The sequence below is a fragment of the Trachurus japonicus genome, chromosome 3 (assembly GCF_045865225.1).
Source record: "Trachurus japonicus isolate A0001 chromosome 3, Traja_1.0".
Classification (NCBI taxonomy): domain Eukaryota; kingdom Metazoa; phylum Chordata; class Actinopteri; order Carangiformes; family Carangidae; genus Trachurus; species Trachurus japonicus.
In genome coordinates, this window is record NC_140909.1 from 20,847,560 (window position 1) to 20,861,886 (window position 14,327).

The following is a 14,327-nucleotide window of genomic DNA, read 5'->3' on the forward strand; positions in this document are numbered from 1 at the left end:
CTGTCAGTAGCCAGCAGGTTTCTTCGGCAAACCGTGATGAGTGTCACATCAAGGCGCCCGACCGCCCAACGCGGCCGCAAACACATGTTGTCATGCAATGTTAGGTCGCTTACGTCAAAAATCTGCCTGAAATAGTCTGTGTGGAGCAACAGCAGCTCTTCACGTCGGCTGTGACAGTGAGTTATCAGAAGTGGGTTTTTAAAAAAGTAAATGGCAGAAACACTATTGCACACCCTGCAGGTTAATGAAACGATTATACTGTAGAAGTATGATGTGTTTTTTTTTACATAAATTTATAAAATCCCATTAATTTTTATGTAAAAAATGTACAAGCAAGTCTTGCCGCATGTCTTTTTTGATGTTTCTTCAGCTGTCTGTAGCCATGCTTGTGTGATAACATTAACTAAATTAGTCAGTGACCACAGCAGCATTTGCTTTTGCAGCTGTGTGTGGTATTTTTTCATGCATGTCTGTTTTGCTCTATGACTATAAACTCTGGCCTCTCTCTGCCTGTCAACAGAAGAGCCTCCCGGCCCTGAGGCTGTCTTTGCTGAATAGTCAGCAGTCCCTGACCCAGCCCCCGCAGCAGGGAGTCAAACCAGCACCCGGCGGCGTCCCTCCTGCCATTGTGGCCGGGCCAGCTGTCCGCATACGCCACCCTAACAGCGTCAGCACCACTACGGGTGCCAGTGCGCTGCCTGCCGGGACGCTCGGACATGCAGCTGCAATGGTATGTATATGGTGGGCCAGCTGGAACAGAGTTACCACACTGTTTAATGCTTACACTTACTTACCCACCCTTACTTCAGTTGAAGGAAAGACTGACTTGGATCGAGCTGCTGGATCGCTAACATTACAGTTACATCAAATAAATACAGTATATATGGATACTGGATCGTTGAAAATAAAATATATTATAGTCCAGACCAAGAGCTGTTATTAAAAATGTAAATGTGCAGGAATGTCTCATATGCTTTTGCTGCTGTTAAAGTCATGTGCACAGAAATGTGTATAGAAGGTAAGTGAGGATGGAGAGAGAGTTAAAGCTTTACTGGTCAGGTAATAGATGTGACAAATATTTACCCACAATATTCCTGCATTCAGTGAAGAAGTGTGAGAATGTGATGGATGCAGACCCGCGGGGGCTGGTGGTCTGTGTGTGTGTGTGTGTGTGTGTGTGTGTGTTGATGGATCTTACACAAGGCTGAATTATCAGGCTGGAGAGTGTCACAGTGCCATAGCTTGTAGTCACATAGCCATCAGTGAGTTAGAGTCACACCCAGCTCACAGACTCACTGAGGAACCACACTCAGTTTACCAAAAAAAAAAAAAAAACTTTCAGCAGAGGCTCAGGGCATAAAAATGTGTGCAGTTATCTAAGCAAGATTATGAAGAACACATTGTGGGCAGAACTCCACACAGACACAGGAAGAACATGCAAACTCCACACAGAAACCTTATCCATTTTTAAGACACAAACACATACATATTATGAACCTTGAAAATGTTCTGACCAAACTACGGCTGGCCTCTGATCAGTGGAGCAGAGTGGAGCGCGCAAAGGCACCTAGATGATAGTTGTTTACTACCGCTGTCTTGACAGGTGATTAGAAGTATCTGACCCAGGAACGGTGTGGGTATTTTATTATGCTAAACTCCACAGCTATTAAATCTGATCGTTAAAATGACATTATAATTACAGTGCCCAGAGACTAGTTATGATAATCACTTTTTTATTATTTTTTTGTCAACGTTAATTTAGAAAAATGTGCATCAATTATTCAGCTTTTTTAATTCAACATAGCATAATTTCTAAAACAAAACAAAAAAAAATTAAAGGAAATTGTGTTGGTTTTCTTAGTTGATCCTCCGGTGCATTGTGCTTGTTTAAGTCTCTAACCAGACAACCTGACACTGTGGCTGCCACCTTAAGGACAGGTTAGATGAATGAGTTTAAAGTAACACGGTGACTGCACCAGTCTTTAGTGTTTTTTAAACAAATGAAAATGCCATAAGAATCATTTAAAATGCTTTAGTTAAAAAGTTTTACATATCTAAGTTCACATCTGTGGGGTTTTGAGACAGTGTATTAACCCACGTCCTCTGGTTGGACAGCATTCGATACCCCTGCGGTGTTTTATTGCCGTGTCTTCTGCGCTACATACCCTTGCCTAAGCTGAAGGCCAGGTAACCTTCAGGCTCCATCACCAGACACCGACAGTCTCACTCAACTCACAGCTGTGCCACATTACCATGAGTGTGTGGGTATGTGTTCATATCCTGAATACACACGCTGAAAATGATGTGATCACACAATGCACAGGTGTCTATGGATGGGTCAGATATACTTTGGCAGACAGATGCGTAGGTGAGCCAGAGGGTTCTTTCTCTCTCTCCCTCTCTCTCCATCATTCTCTCACTTTCCCTCTTCCTTCCTTTGCTCACTCTCTGTCTCTCTTTCCTAGCTTTTTCTCCCCCTCGCTTTCTCTCTTTTTACCCCCCCCCCCCCATGCCCTCTCCCCATCTCTTTCCAACAGTTTCTCTCACTGTATCTACCCCCGCATCGCTCTCATCTCACTCTCTCCCTCCCTCCCTCCCTCCCTCACTCTCTCTATCTGTTAACCGTTGAAGGGTGAAGCGAGGTAACTAGGTCAGCCCCGGGTCAATTTTAAAGCAATGTGGCGGCCGCAGTCTATGTCCAGAACATGCCTCTGGTCTCTCTCTCTCTCTCTCTCTCTCTCTCTCTCTCTCTCTTTCTCGCATACACACACACATGAATACAACACCAACATAAGCTATCACACAAAACATTAGTAAATGATCGCCCCTGGCACATCAACAGTCTCAAACCAGACAGCAAGTTGAATTAGGCTACAAGAATCTGCTCTTACCACAGTAGCATGGAAGGATATAGATGTGGAAATTTATTATTGGAGGTTTCTTTGTAGGTTGTGTAAAATTTTATTTTGAAAAAAATCTACAACTAAAGCTGGATCTTAATAGTGGATGAATGGAGAGTTGGAAGTCACGAAGCCACACTGATACATAGCAGTGTATCCTTCATCGCAACAGTGTGTATACATGTACAAATGCATAGCTTCATTACACTCGTAGTTAAATGTATATTGTCACATTATATCTTCACCCTGTCTCTTTAAGTAAATATAACAACATCAATTCAAAGAAAAATATAAATAGCTGTAACCATAGAGGCCAAAAACACATCAGTGCAGCCATTGATTATTAGTCGTTTGTACACGGTATGCATGCTAGCATGCTTTCAGGTTTACGGTTTACATAAGTAAAATGTGTTGTATGTATTTTTGACACATATTTATTACATGCCTACATTATAGATATTAGATATACGATCACTTTCCTCTAACAGGATCATTGGACTGTATACTGGGGAGTTTCATCCTAGGATCAGTGTCTGACACATATTTGCAGTCGTTCAAAACATTAGTTGTTTGTTCACACCAATTAAGACATAATGTTATGTTTAATTTCACTCTCATAATTGACGTTTAAAAGCAGGAGAGATCATTTGTGAAGTGAAATACAAGCAGTAAACTCAGTTTTAGTGTCTTCTCTTTTTGCTTCTGATTCTCAAACTTTCTACCTGAGTTTCCCCCCCCCCCCTCTCTTTAACTGTGTCGCTGGCTGGCCAGAGGTGCTAGCTATCTCTGCCTGTGCCGAATGTATTTTTTTCCCCTTTCCTTCTCATTCTCGCAGGCCCCTGCAGTGGATCTCTGGGAAAAATGGCCTCTGTCTTTTTTCAGTAGCTTGAACAGTAATATAGCATGTGTCAGGGAATGGAAAACAAGGCTGAAAAATATGCAGCAAGAAGCAAACTGGTAGGAATGGATGGCTGAGCCTGAGGCCCGGCCTATGGCTGCTACCAAGGAAGGAAGTGACTCTAATAGCCCAGCACAGCCCCTTCACCCCCCTCTGCTCCTTCTTCTTCTACTACTACTTCTTCATCTTCATCTAAACTACTTTTCACTGCAGTCTTATTGCCTTTGTCTTATCTGGGAATGCATGCAAATGTAGGTCACATACAGTGACAGAAATCCATCCTCCATGTGCATTAAAGTGATCTCCACATTCTCCGTACCGTGTTTGGAGATCGCCATTGTAGCATTTGTCACCCCTGCCTCTATGTATTTTGCATCGATCGTACAATCTATCCTATTTTTAATGTGTTACAGTAGAATTTAAATCAGTACACTGCCACACTTGAGTGTCTGTTGGCCAGCAGGATCATTTCTTACAAACTAACTATATCTGAGAGAGGGAAAGAAAGTTGGTTTTTCCTTGAACAATTTCTCTTGGGGATGGAGCAAAAATGGAGCAGTGATTTAGCAGGCGTGCAGTTTCATACTTTTTAGTCTCTCCTGTCACTTTCAAAATTGTTTCATTCTTTGAAATGCAGTAAGGTACATAATCTCTATTTATGGTTTTTGCTTCCTCAGGGTATCAAGACAGCGGGTGCTGTTGGCGGCCAGGTGCGGATGCCTGTGGTGATCACACAGTCTGTCAGAGCGCAAGGTAAGACTTCTGCAGGCCTTTTCCAGACACTTTTGGTTGAATCTCCTGAATTCAGTCACACGTATGCGATTTGTCATTGTCAGGCCTTCATGTCTCTCTCAGAAAAATTATACAAAAAAAAAAATCTGCAAGAGATCAGCTCGGCTGATGACAGAAGACTAAACAATGACTTTTTCTACATTTCTGGAAAGTTTGAGTTTCAGTCCTCTGACTCACAGTTTGTTCTGTTTCTGGCCTGCAATTTTTTTCCCTCCATCTTTCAGTGATGCTGCATTCTCCCGAAAATGTTCAAACTCATGCTGACCTTCTGGTTAAACAAAGAGCCAGCAAAAAAGGTTTGAACAGAAGATAACCATTAGTGCAGCTCTGAATGTCCTCTTACCAGGCTGTAAGATGTGTAAACAGGCAGGAGCCTCAGAGAGAACAGGTGTTTTTTCCTGTCTGGTTATACTGTAAAGCCTTCTCAAACATTTGCGCTGCTGCTTACTCACACTGATTCACAAACACTCTTCCCACAGAAGCCCACAAATATCGCCCCAACACCAACCGGGCGTAACGCTCCCCTAAGAGAGCTCTGTGCTCTCAGGTGGTGTGCGTGTGTGTGTGTGTGTGCTCGATGTGTGTATGTGTTTGTACCTGTTTTTGCCTGTGTGTGTGTGTATGTGTGATCGGAGGTGCATACAAATTTGATCTGCCCCCTTCCTCAAGATCGCCTGCAGTGAAGGATCTGTAGGTTGTTTTATGCCCATAAATTGGAATGCGGGGATAGTTCTAAAAATACTTTTCTGTGCCTCTTGGCTAGGAACATGCCTGTTAAAATCAAGTTTAAATTCACTCTGGCAGTCCTTGTGCCTCTCTGGAAAACGTGTCTCGGAGCAGGATGCGGTTTAGGAGTGTAAGGAGAGCCGGTGAAGCGCAGTGATATTGACAGAGCGACGCTCTCCGCACCAACCTGGGGAGAGCGACAGTAGCGCTTCCCCCACTCCCCCCTCCATCTAACCCTGCGAGGAAGACAGAGACAGTTGAAGGTAGTCGTTAGACAGGAGGATATTTGACACTGATAGAGAGGGACACTTCAATGATAACATTACTCCTTCCTCTGTTTTGTTTAGCGTTTTCTTTTTCTTTCTTTTTGTTCTTTCTCCTTCTTAACAGGCACAATGGGGAAGGGAGCCATCATCCAAGCGGGGAAAAGTCCCGTGGGCCTGGCTGTTCAGGTCTCGGGGAATCAGAAAAACAAGCTCAACGACCCCGGAGGAGGCTCTTTCAGGTACAACTTGCTCTTGCCAGCAGAGCGACTGTTAGAGCACCTGTTGTTCCCAGCAGCCATCACATGGGGGCAGCATTTCACTAAGAAGCCCCGGCATGACTACGGGCTACACTCTCAGCTAAGGCTGTGAGTGTTTATCCCAGCTGCCTGCCTGGCCACCTGGCCGCCTGCCTGCCTGCCTTGCCCGCCTGGTTGATCGGTGGTCCTTTCTCCCCCGCGCCCACCACATAGCAGCACAGCTCGAGCCAATAGATCACCCTCACGGTCGCCCTCCTTGTGTCAGTGTCACAAGTCATCGACAGGATTAAAAATGAGCTAAATCTTAATTTAGAAATAAGGTAATTGTGTCCAGATGGTTGGAATTTCTGGATGCGGTTCTGAAAATACCTTTTGGTTAAGTCAAACATGCGGTATTTAGCCCCCAGCCTTGCTCTCTCTCTCTCTTCTTTCTCTCCCTCTCCCTCTCTCTCTCTCTCTCTCTGGTCTTGTCTCTGCTTCAGCTGGGCTTTTGTCTCAAAACATAAAAGGTTCATCGCCCACATGCTGGCCTTTGTGGTCCATGTTTTGTGAGCTTTTGTGTATTTGTGTTTGTCTGTGCGTGTGCGCGCAGTATGTACATGCAAGCGTGTATATACTATATGTTTCCATGTACAGTATGTCTCTATTCCTCTGCGTTCGTGCTTGTGTCTCTGCTTGGCTGCACATGGACATATGTGTATATGCTAAGAGTCTGAGATTATTTGTGTGTGTTTATATGTGTGCGTATACATGTATTGACAGGGGCAGTCATTTAGGATTGCCCCGGTGTGACTGGGACTGGGGCAAGAAGAGTCTGGGTCACATGGGCCAACGGGTTCATGGTAATGGCTCCCTTCTCCTGAGGGGAAAGGCAGTGCCCGCGGCTCTGATTGATAAACCAATAAATCTTTAGCTGCGTTGGTAATTAAGCTGTCAGGCTCGCTTGTTACTGACGACCTTTTCCCCCCTGCGGTGATCGCACACTGGCCCTCCACACACAACGCACTGGTTTCAGTGTAATCCCGATAACACACACAGCACCACTGTCACAGAGGAAGCGTGTCACTGATATAATGTTGTACATTTCCCCCTAAACCAGGTCAAATGAGAGTTTACCTGTGTTTTGAACAAGCCACACAACGGCACGGTTCCTTAACATCACCATCTTACCACCATGCATGTGTTTTTGTCTCCACATGCGTGTAGTTTGTTTTACTCCAAAAACTCACAGTTTGCTGACGACTTAGTTCTAATTAAAGTCAAATAGGAAGTGGCTGAACCTGATATTAATCTAATGTTCAGTGAGAGATGGACCTTCACTGCAATTCTCCTCCTTTTTCATGCCTCTTTAATCAGTGCTAAACATTACTGCCATACAAATTAATTGCCTCTATTATTTTTATTCATAATATTAGCTGCAAACAGTGTGCATTAAACTCTTTATTTGTGAAGGTTTCAGTTGGTCAGCTTGGTTGGCTTTCACAGTTTCCTCACACACTGTTTATTGTTTGCTGTCGTTTTTCTTTCCTGAGGATATAAACATGTTGGAGAGTCCAGTGTTACAAAGCGATCTGTTGGATGCCATGGTGTCTTGACACCATGTCCTGAAACCTGCACCATGAACATAATGACTTGACCTGTGAACAGAGGTGTCGTCAGTGTTTTCTGTGAATCATGATGGAAAAAAATACAAGTTATAGCTTTACAAGTTGTTAAAAGTTCCCAATAAGTTCAGCGCTCACTTCAACGCCATGTGACATCTCATTACTAAATATGCCAGGTCAGATATGTCCATAGAAGGATTCTGGTATAATATTAAAATTTAATAATTACAAATCAGTAAATGCTTAAGTGATGAGGAACCATCACAGGACATGTTAAAATTCAAGTACATTATAAGGAAAGTCAGCTCACATTTTTTCATAAATGTCTTATAGACTAAATGTTTCAATAGATGCAAGGGGCAACACAATGTTAACGTGACCATAAGAAGAAATCCCCTCAAAAAACAAACAAACAAACATAAATAGATAGATAAAAAACAAAAAGAACCCACTGGCCAGTCTGGTCAGTCTGCATCCACCAGCCTCTCGCCCAGCCAGCCTGCACCATGTTCAGCTGTAGTCAGGGACTGATGTGTGTATGGCTGTCACTCTGAGCCACTGGTCCCAGCGGGCCAGCTGTAGCACAAACACACATATACACACTGCAGGGCTTGTGGGGTTTCCAGTACAGCTACAGCCGCCTGTGTAAGCGCTTGTGTCAGTATGTCTGTGTGTGTGTGTGTGTGTGTGTGTGTGTGTGTGTGTGTGTAGTTTACAGTACAGAGTGAAAGCAGCTGTCTCTGTGCCCCCCTCGCCTCCTCCCCTCCTCATTTCTCTGTAAACACTCGACATCCGCTGTAATCACAGGCGAGCCAGCCGAGGCCCTCAGCCCTCTGCCAACCTCCGAGCTCAGCCTCAACCCTTCAAAATCCAGCCCCGTCCTACATGGTGGACACACATCTGTGCACATAAGCGCACAAACATTTGCATTTTTGCATGGAAAGTACACACACACATGCAAAACAAGGAACAAAAGTTTCTGTTCGCCAATCACTGTTCCCAGTGAATATAAAAGTCTACCAGCCCTTTTCCATCATTTACCACCAAAGCCAGTTCTGTCTTTGTGGTTACATCCTTTGTTGCTCTGTAAATTGCTATGTGATGTGCCTGTTTTGCTAAAAAAAAAAGGAAAAAAAAAAGCTTTACAAATAAATTTGACTCAATTAGGTCTTAAAAGTGACCTCCCAAAAATTGCTCATGCAGAGACTTGGAAACATGGCAGCCACAAGATTAGATTACGAGGCTACGCCACAATAAAGATCCTTCAAGAATCCATGAAGAAAATGACGGCACTTGAAATGGAAAATAGAGAAGCCTGCTATGGTTATATATTTATGGTCACAGCAAACCAAAGCACCGTGGCATATCGCCTTCATCACAACATCAGCTATATTACACCTAAAGCCTTTTTGATTTTTTTTGTAAAAAGAAAATTGAGTTTTTGAAGTCCGTTGGATTTGTAACAGTAACTTATTAAACATATAGCATTATTTAGCCCCTCTTGTGCCCCCATTGCCACCAGTGCTCTCATTGATTTGGGTCATGAGCACATCAGCTGCCCAGTGAACCCCAGGCTGCTCTGTGGAAAACCCTTCTTCAGTGGTCCATGTCTCTCAGTGTGGCCGCCACAAGCCGCCACGGCCTGGGTGTTAGTCACAGGGATCAATCAGGGCCCCCTGCCTGGGCACAGAGACCTCTATCCACAGGGGTGGGGTGTGGTGGTGGGGGTTGGCGGGTGTGATGGTGGTGTAGGAGGCAGGGGGCGCTGGAGATCTGGATACACCTCTATCTATCTATCCACACACTCCCTCTACTTGCACACAATCTCTTAACGGCAAATACAGTCCTCCCACCACCTATGGCGTGCCCTCGCTGAAACACAAGCTTGATATGGAAACGACATGCATATATATTCATGTGACCGCAGGCTCCATGCCCCCGGGCCAACCCAAACCATCACTGAGAGGCTGCTCTTTTGCTTCTGTGGAAGCTAATTACATCTCTGCTTTATTAGTGCAGAGGTATAGTCAAGAATATTTTGCATTTCATATCTCATTCCCTCCTTTTAATGTCAGACCTGTCTTTGGCATTCTTATTTGATTTGAGCCCAGGCGATCCCAGATAGCTCAAGAAATCAGACCTTCCAAGAATAAGAAACATTATTACTCACAATATTACCAGTGTTCTTAGACATTGGTTGATGTTTTAGGGCCTGATGCATCTGAATCAGCCATTGTTTAAATACCTCTGCTCTGTATTCCTGCAGACATTTTAGTATGTTACCTAACAGATTGAATGTATTTTATTGCTCATCAGCACCACTTACATATATTTGTACTGTAAATTCTGCCTGGTGAAAATGAGGCAGCTCTTTCCTTCTCAGAGACGGAGCTATGTTGCAGCTGTAGCTGTGCCAGCGTGGTGCATAGGAGAACTAATTCTCTGGCTTCATGTAAGCTAAGCCTATTGTATATTTATTGTTTGTTTCATTGTTTAACACGGCAACGTTCATGCTGATATTTCATTTTGACTAGAGAGCACAGACCAAACCGTATGACAAAATGTAAATTCCCTTCCTGTTATTACCCCACAGTATAGTGGCAGCAATGGGTGGAGACACACACAAAAGCACAAAAGTTCACTCTTTGATTACATGTTTGTGGTCAAAGTTCAAAGGTCAAGGACCCAGTAATGTGTCAATAAACGTTATAACTCTTTCATACGCTAAGTATGACAAAATACAACAGCGGCTTTGCTAGCTTTTTTTGAACAATTTGACCAACCCAAGAGTTAAAATGAATTAGAATTCAAACATGTAGATGTATATGAATAATTCAATGATGCATTTCATGTAATATGAGTCATATAGCCTTGTTTTAAATAATTAGAATATCTCCTGTTTTTCGACAGACTTTTTCAATTCAGATCATTTAATCTAACGTGTTTTGTTCAGCTTGGTTTTTCTCTTTAAACATGGAGAGACTAGTGTTTTAAGAAGCTCCACAACAAACATGGCAGCTTAGTGCATTGTTACATAGATGATGAGGTATTTACCAGATCAGTTTGTGGTGATTGCTTGTATTAGTTCTGAGAGTTCTTTTGTAATCAATTACTTTCCCCTTCATGTGCAGTTGCTACATAGATCATTTTAAGCTGTGGTAGTAGCAACATTTTTTACCTGAGTGAACACGGCCTCAGGCATGTTTCTTTTTAGGACAGGTCAAGTTATCCATGAGGACGTGATGAAGAAAGGTGCACAGCCTGAGGTGCGGCACAGGGTATAATCCAATGTATCCATGCTTGTGTTGTTGTGTAGATTCTCTCTGTGAAGTCATAATTAGACTGAGTGCTAGAGGAGAGGAGGAAAAGAGGAGAGAAGGTAGAGGTGTGTGAGGTTCAGAGAGCTGCTCTAATTGTCTTTGTCAACCTCCTGCCGCGGTGTCAAGTTTCATATCGGCTCACTGTGGCCGCACCAAGGAGCAGGAGGGCCTCGGCGGGGTGGAGTTGGCTGATGGTGTGTCCCCGCACTCAGGCACTTGAAAAAAACTCAGGGGCCCTCGCTGCGCACACACACACACACACAAAAGCACGTCGACACATGCACGGGCACTGTCGCAACCGACGACGGTGGCAGGAACGTAAATGACTGTGGAGGTGAGCCAGTGAGTGGAGAGAGGCCGCTCTGTGTGTGTTCTGTGGTTCTTTGTTCCCTCCGTCAAAGCCACTCAGAAAAAATCTGCTACTTGCTCTGGGCCAGTCCTGTAAGCACAACACGTCACCGCTCTGCTAATTCAGGCCAGAGTCAGAGTCATTACTCGCCAAGAACAATGATTGTGAAGGAATTTGTCTCGGTGACGACTCAACAAAGAGAGTTGCTGCCTTTAAAGGATGTCTGGACCTTGTTGACTGTCAAAAGCACCAACCCAATCACCATTTCTGCATGTTTACCTCCTCTATGTTGCTGCTTATATGTTAACAATGTGAAGTCAACAATATATAGCTCTGAGAAATGACCAGCACATCAAGAAAATACATTACTAAGTGCGGCAAATTGGTGCGAAAATAGAGTTTGCTCACATTAGCTAGATTCATCACAGCTCGGTGCCAATCCTCAGGAGCATCCTTATCGAGCTTAACTCCATCTGAATGCTCTTCATCTCCAGGAACTCTCCGCATGTTGACACAAATAGACCCTGGAATGGGAATACTGTGCCATTATGACCAAAGTACAGCTCTCTGTAACAAAACCTATGCATAACTTCATCCAAGAAAATATCCATGAATAAAAACAAGGCAGGGGATATATGTTGATAATAATAGGATGTAAATACTGATATGGGGGTAAGGGTCTGGGGACAAAGCTTTTATGTAATGCCTGGGCTGACTCTCTCATTCAGTGGTGGATAAATGACAGTTTGACTGTTTCCCCCTGCACTGCAGCATTTGTTCCTGCTAATAGGAAGGAGGAGGAGACCGTGCAGAGACCAACCAGTAGGAGTCACTAGTTCTGCGACAAGGACACAATCCCAAAAGAAATCTTCCCTAGTGAGGCCGTTTCCCCCTGCGTCATCCGACTTTAGCAACTTTACCTTTAGTTCACCCTGAACTGGCTTCAATTACACAGAAGTAGCTTGTACCAGTCATTACAGTTTACTTTACGTCTCAAAAGGGGTTCTGTTTCAAAATCTGTATTTCCAACCAGACAAGGGGCATCAACTGTGCTCCAATAAGATGCGGTTTATAAAAGATTTGTGTACATTTGTGCAGATATCATTGAGTTCTAAATGCCAACAAATCCCACTTAAAGCAACACAATGTAAGATTTACTCAGTGCTTTTGGTTGAGAGGGGCAGATGTCTGCTACATTTGCCGTAAATACTGTATGCTGTATGAGCATCCCCGCAATGCATGAATTTGTTGACGGAGCCGGAGGAAAGCAAAGAGGGTGGCGAAAAAAAAAAAGTGAAACAGTCATTGAACACGAGCCGAACACAGATAAATATCGGACCGGTGTTGTGGAATTTTTCAACTCACCAGAATCTCACTCCCCCAGTCAGAGTTATGGGGGACTCGGAGTCGGATTTTGTTCAAGCTCAAGCCCGGTCCCTGCTCCTCTCACCCGCATTAGCGCCCTGTGCTGGGATGCACAGCCGCTGTGTTCTTACCTGCCCAGGAAAGTTGCAGAGCGCAGTTGCAACTGGTGCGAACCTGCTCAAGCTGCAGCGGCATGATTCATCCTATTAACCGTTTCTCTACTACTTGAATGAGTTTAGAAACATTATTTTAAGGCCGAGAAACTACATAGTGCTGCTTTAATTCACTTGGGCCTTTGTAGGAAGTCATGCTGCTAATTGCTAATATCCTGTCTCTCATGTTTCAGGGATGACGACGACATCAATGATGTGGCCTCCATGGCTGGCGTGAACCTGAACGAGGAGAGTGCTAGAATACTCGCCACCAACTCTGAGCTAGTGGGGACGCAAATTCGCTCATGTAAAGACGAGGCCTTTCTCCATCCGGGACTGCTACACCGGCGAATTCTGGAAACAGGTAAGATATGTACAGTATGCCTTGCCTGTTTTGCAGCATAACACAGAAATTCCTGTCGGGCGTCGGAGACAGTCGGGGAGAGTCGGACGTTGTCGGGTACGCGTCTGTTTGGTGTGTTCAGCTCCGTCGGGAACGCTTCGACATGCACAGTCGGGGAGCGTCGGGCATCGGGGGATTAGACTCGTCGGGTACTCTGATTGGCCGTGTGCTAGCTATGGCTATTTTGATTGGCCGGTGCCCTAGTGAATCAGCGCAGTGTGTGGGATGGGCAGAAGTGACGATAGTAAACAGACGGTGCGGTTTCTCCTTACATTTTTCCTCCTGCGGTGTCTTCGGGCAAGAACAAGCCCGAGAGCAGACAACATGGCCATCAGCTCAGCCGGAGCGATTTTGCTGCCAAGCTTTGTTTTCCAAAATGTCCAAAACGTCTTCTCAAAACTAATAACAAGCTAATGCTGTGAGCACTTTGTTCTCCATGGTTTCTTCTATGGTTTCTCCGTCACGGCATTTCCTGTTTTCATGTTTCGGATTACTGGCACGAGACTAGCGCCACCCGCTGTTAGGGAGAATTATTGCATTTTGCGAAAGTGCAGGCTCGCGTCAGGGCGGTGTGTGGGGGCCTTTAGGTTTTACATGTTTGTAACTTCAGTCTGGGGATGCATGTCGCTCAGGGAACAAAAAGATGTTATTATAACAGCAGGAAGAACCTTAATTTAATGTCAATGTACTCTCACCCTCCTACTCTAAAAACACAATCCAAAGCTGAATATCCAGGCTGTGGTGGTGATGAAATCACTATCTGTTGTCTTTTGCGTTAGGAACATGTTGTTTCTGTGTTTAGAGTGTCATCACTAAAGACAGTTTTGATTTTCTCTCTGTCAGTGGTTCAGGCTGAGCCTTTTCTTGTTTGGCCTCGGTTTAAATTTGATACACTTAACAATTCTTTCACCTCCTTTAATGAATTCTTCAGTGGCTGTCTGAACTCACTGGACCCCAGGCACACACATAAATACTTTATGGGTTTGTCTTTTGAAGGCTGGCTGTCAGATTGTCCTCTGGACTAAAGGAACAGAGTTTAGAGGAATGAGACTTGGCAGCGAGATTTCTTTTTAGTGGATCTTGACACTGTGATACACACAGTATTGCGTGTGCTAATCGATACAGGTGGAGACGTCTTGGTTCTTATTTGCAGTATCACATGCCCAGTGATAGTGTCTTCATTACCTCTTTTTTGCTACTGGCAGTCAGTTTTATTGCTTGAAATATACTTCAGGCTCTCGCTGCACAGTGAAACCTGTGAAAACGAATAATGAGTGTTATTACTCAAAATAAAC

At 44.2% G+C, this 14,327-nt stretch overlaps 1 protein-coding gene across 3 annotated transcripts in view; it reads left to right on the plus strand.

Annotated features, from left to right (window-relative positions):
• The window catches only part of LOC146989924 (transcription initiation factor TFIID subunit 4), an 80,212-nt gene that overhangs the window by 14,605 nt on the left and 51,280 nt on the right, over positions 1-14,327 (plus strand). For all 3 annotated transcript variants that reach the window (XM_085766211.1, XM_085766203.1, XM_085766217.1), the window contains 4 exons: positions 521-730; positions 4,476-4,551; positions 5,707-5,821; positions 12,824-12,993. In XM_085766211.1, the coding sequence (XP_085622337.1) occupies positions 521-730; positions 4,476-4,551; positions 5,707-5,821; positions 12,824-12,993 (571 nt within the window). The remainder of the gene's footprint in view (positions 1-520; positions 731-4,475; positions 4,552-5,706; positions 5,822-12,823; positions 12,994-14,327) is intronic.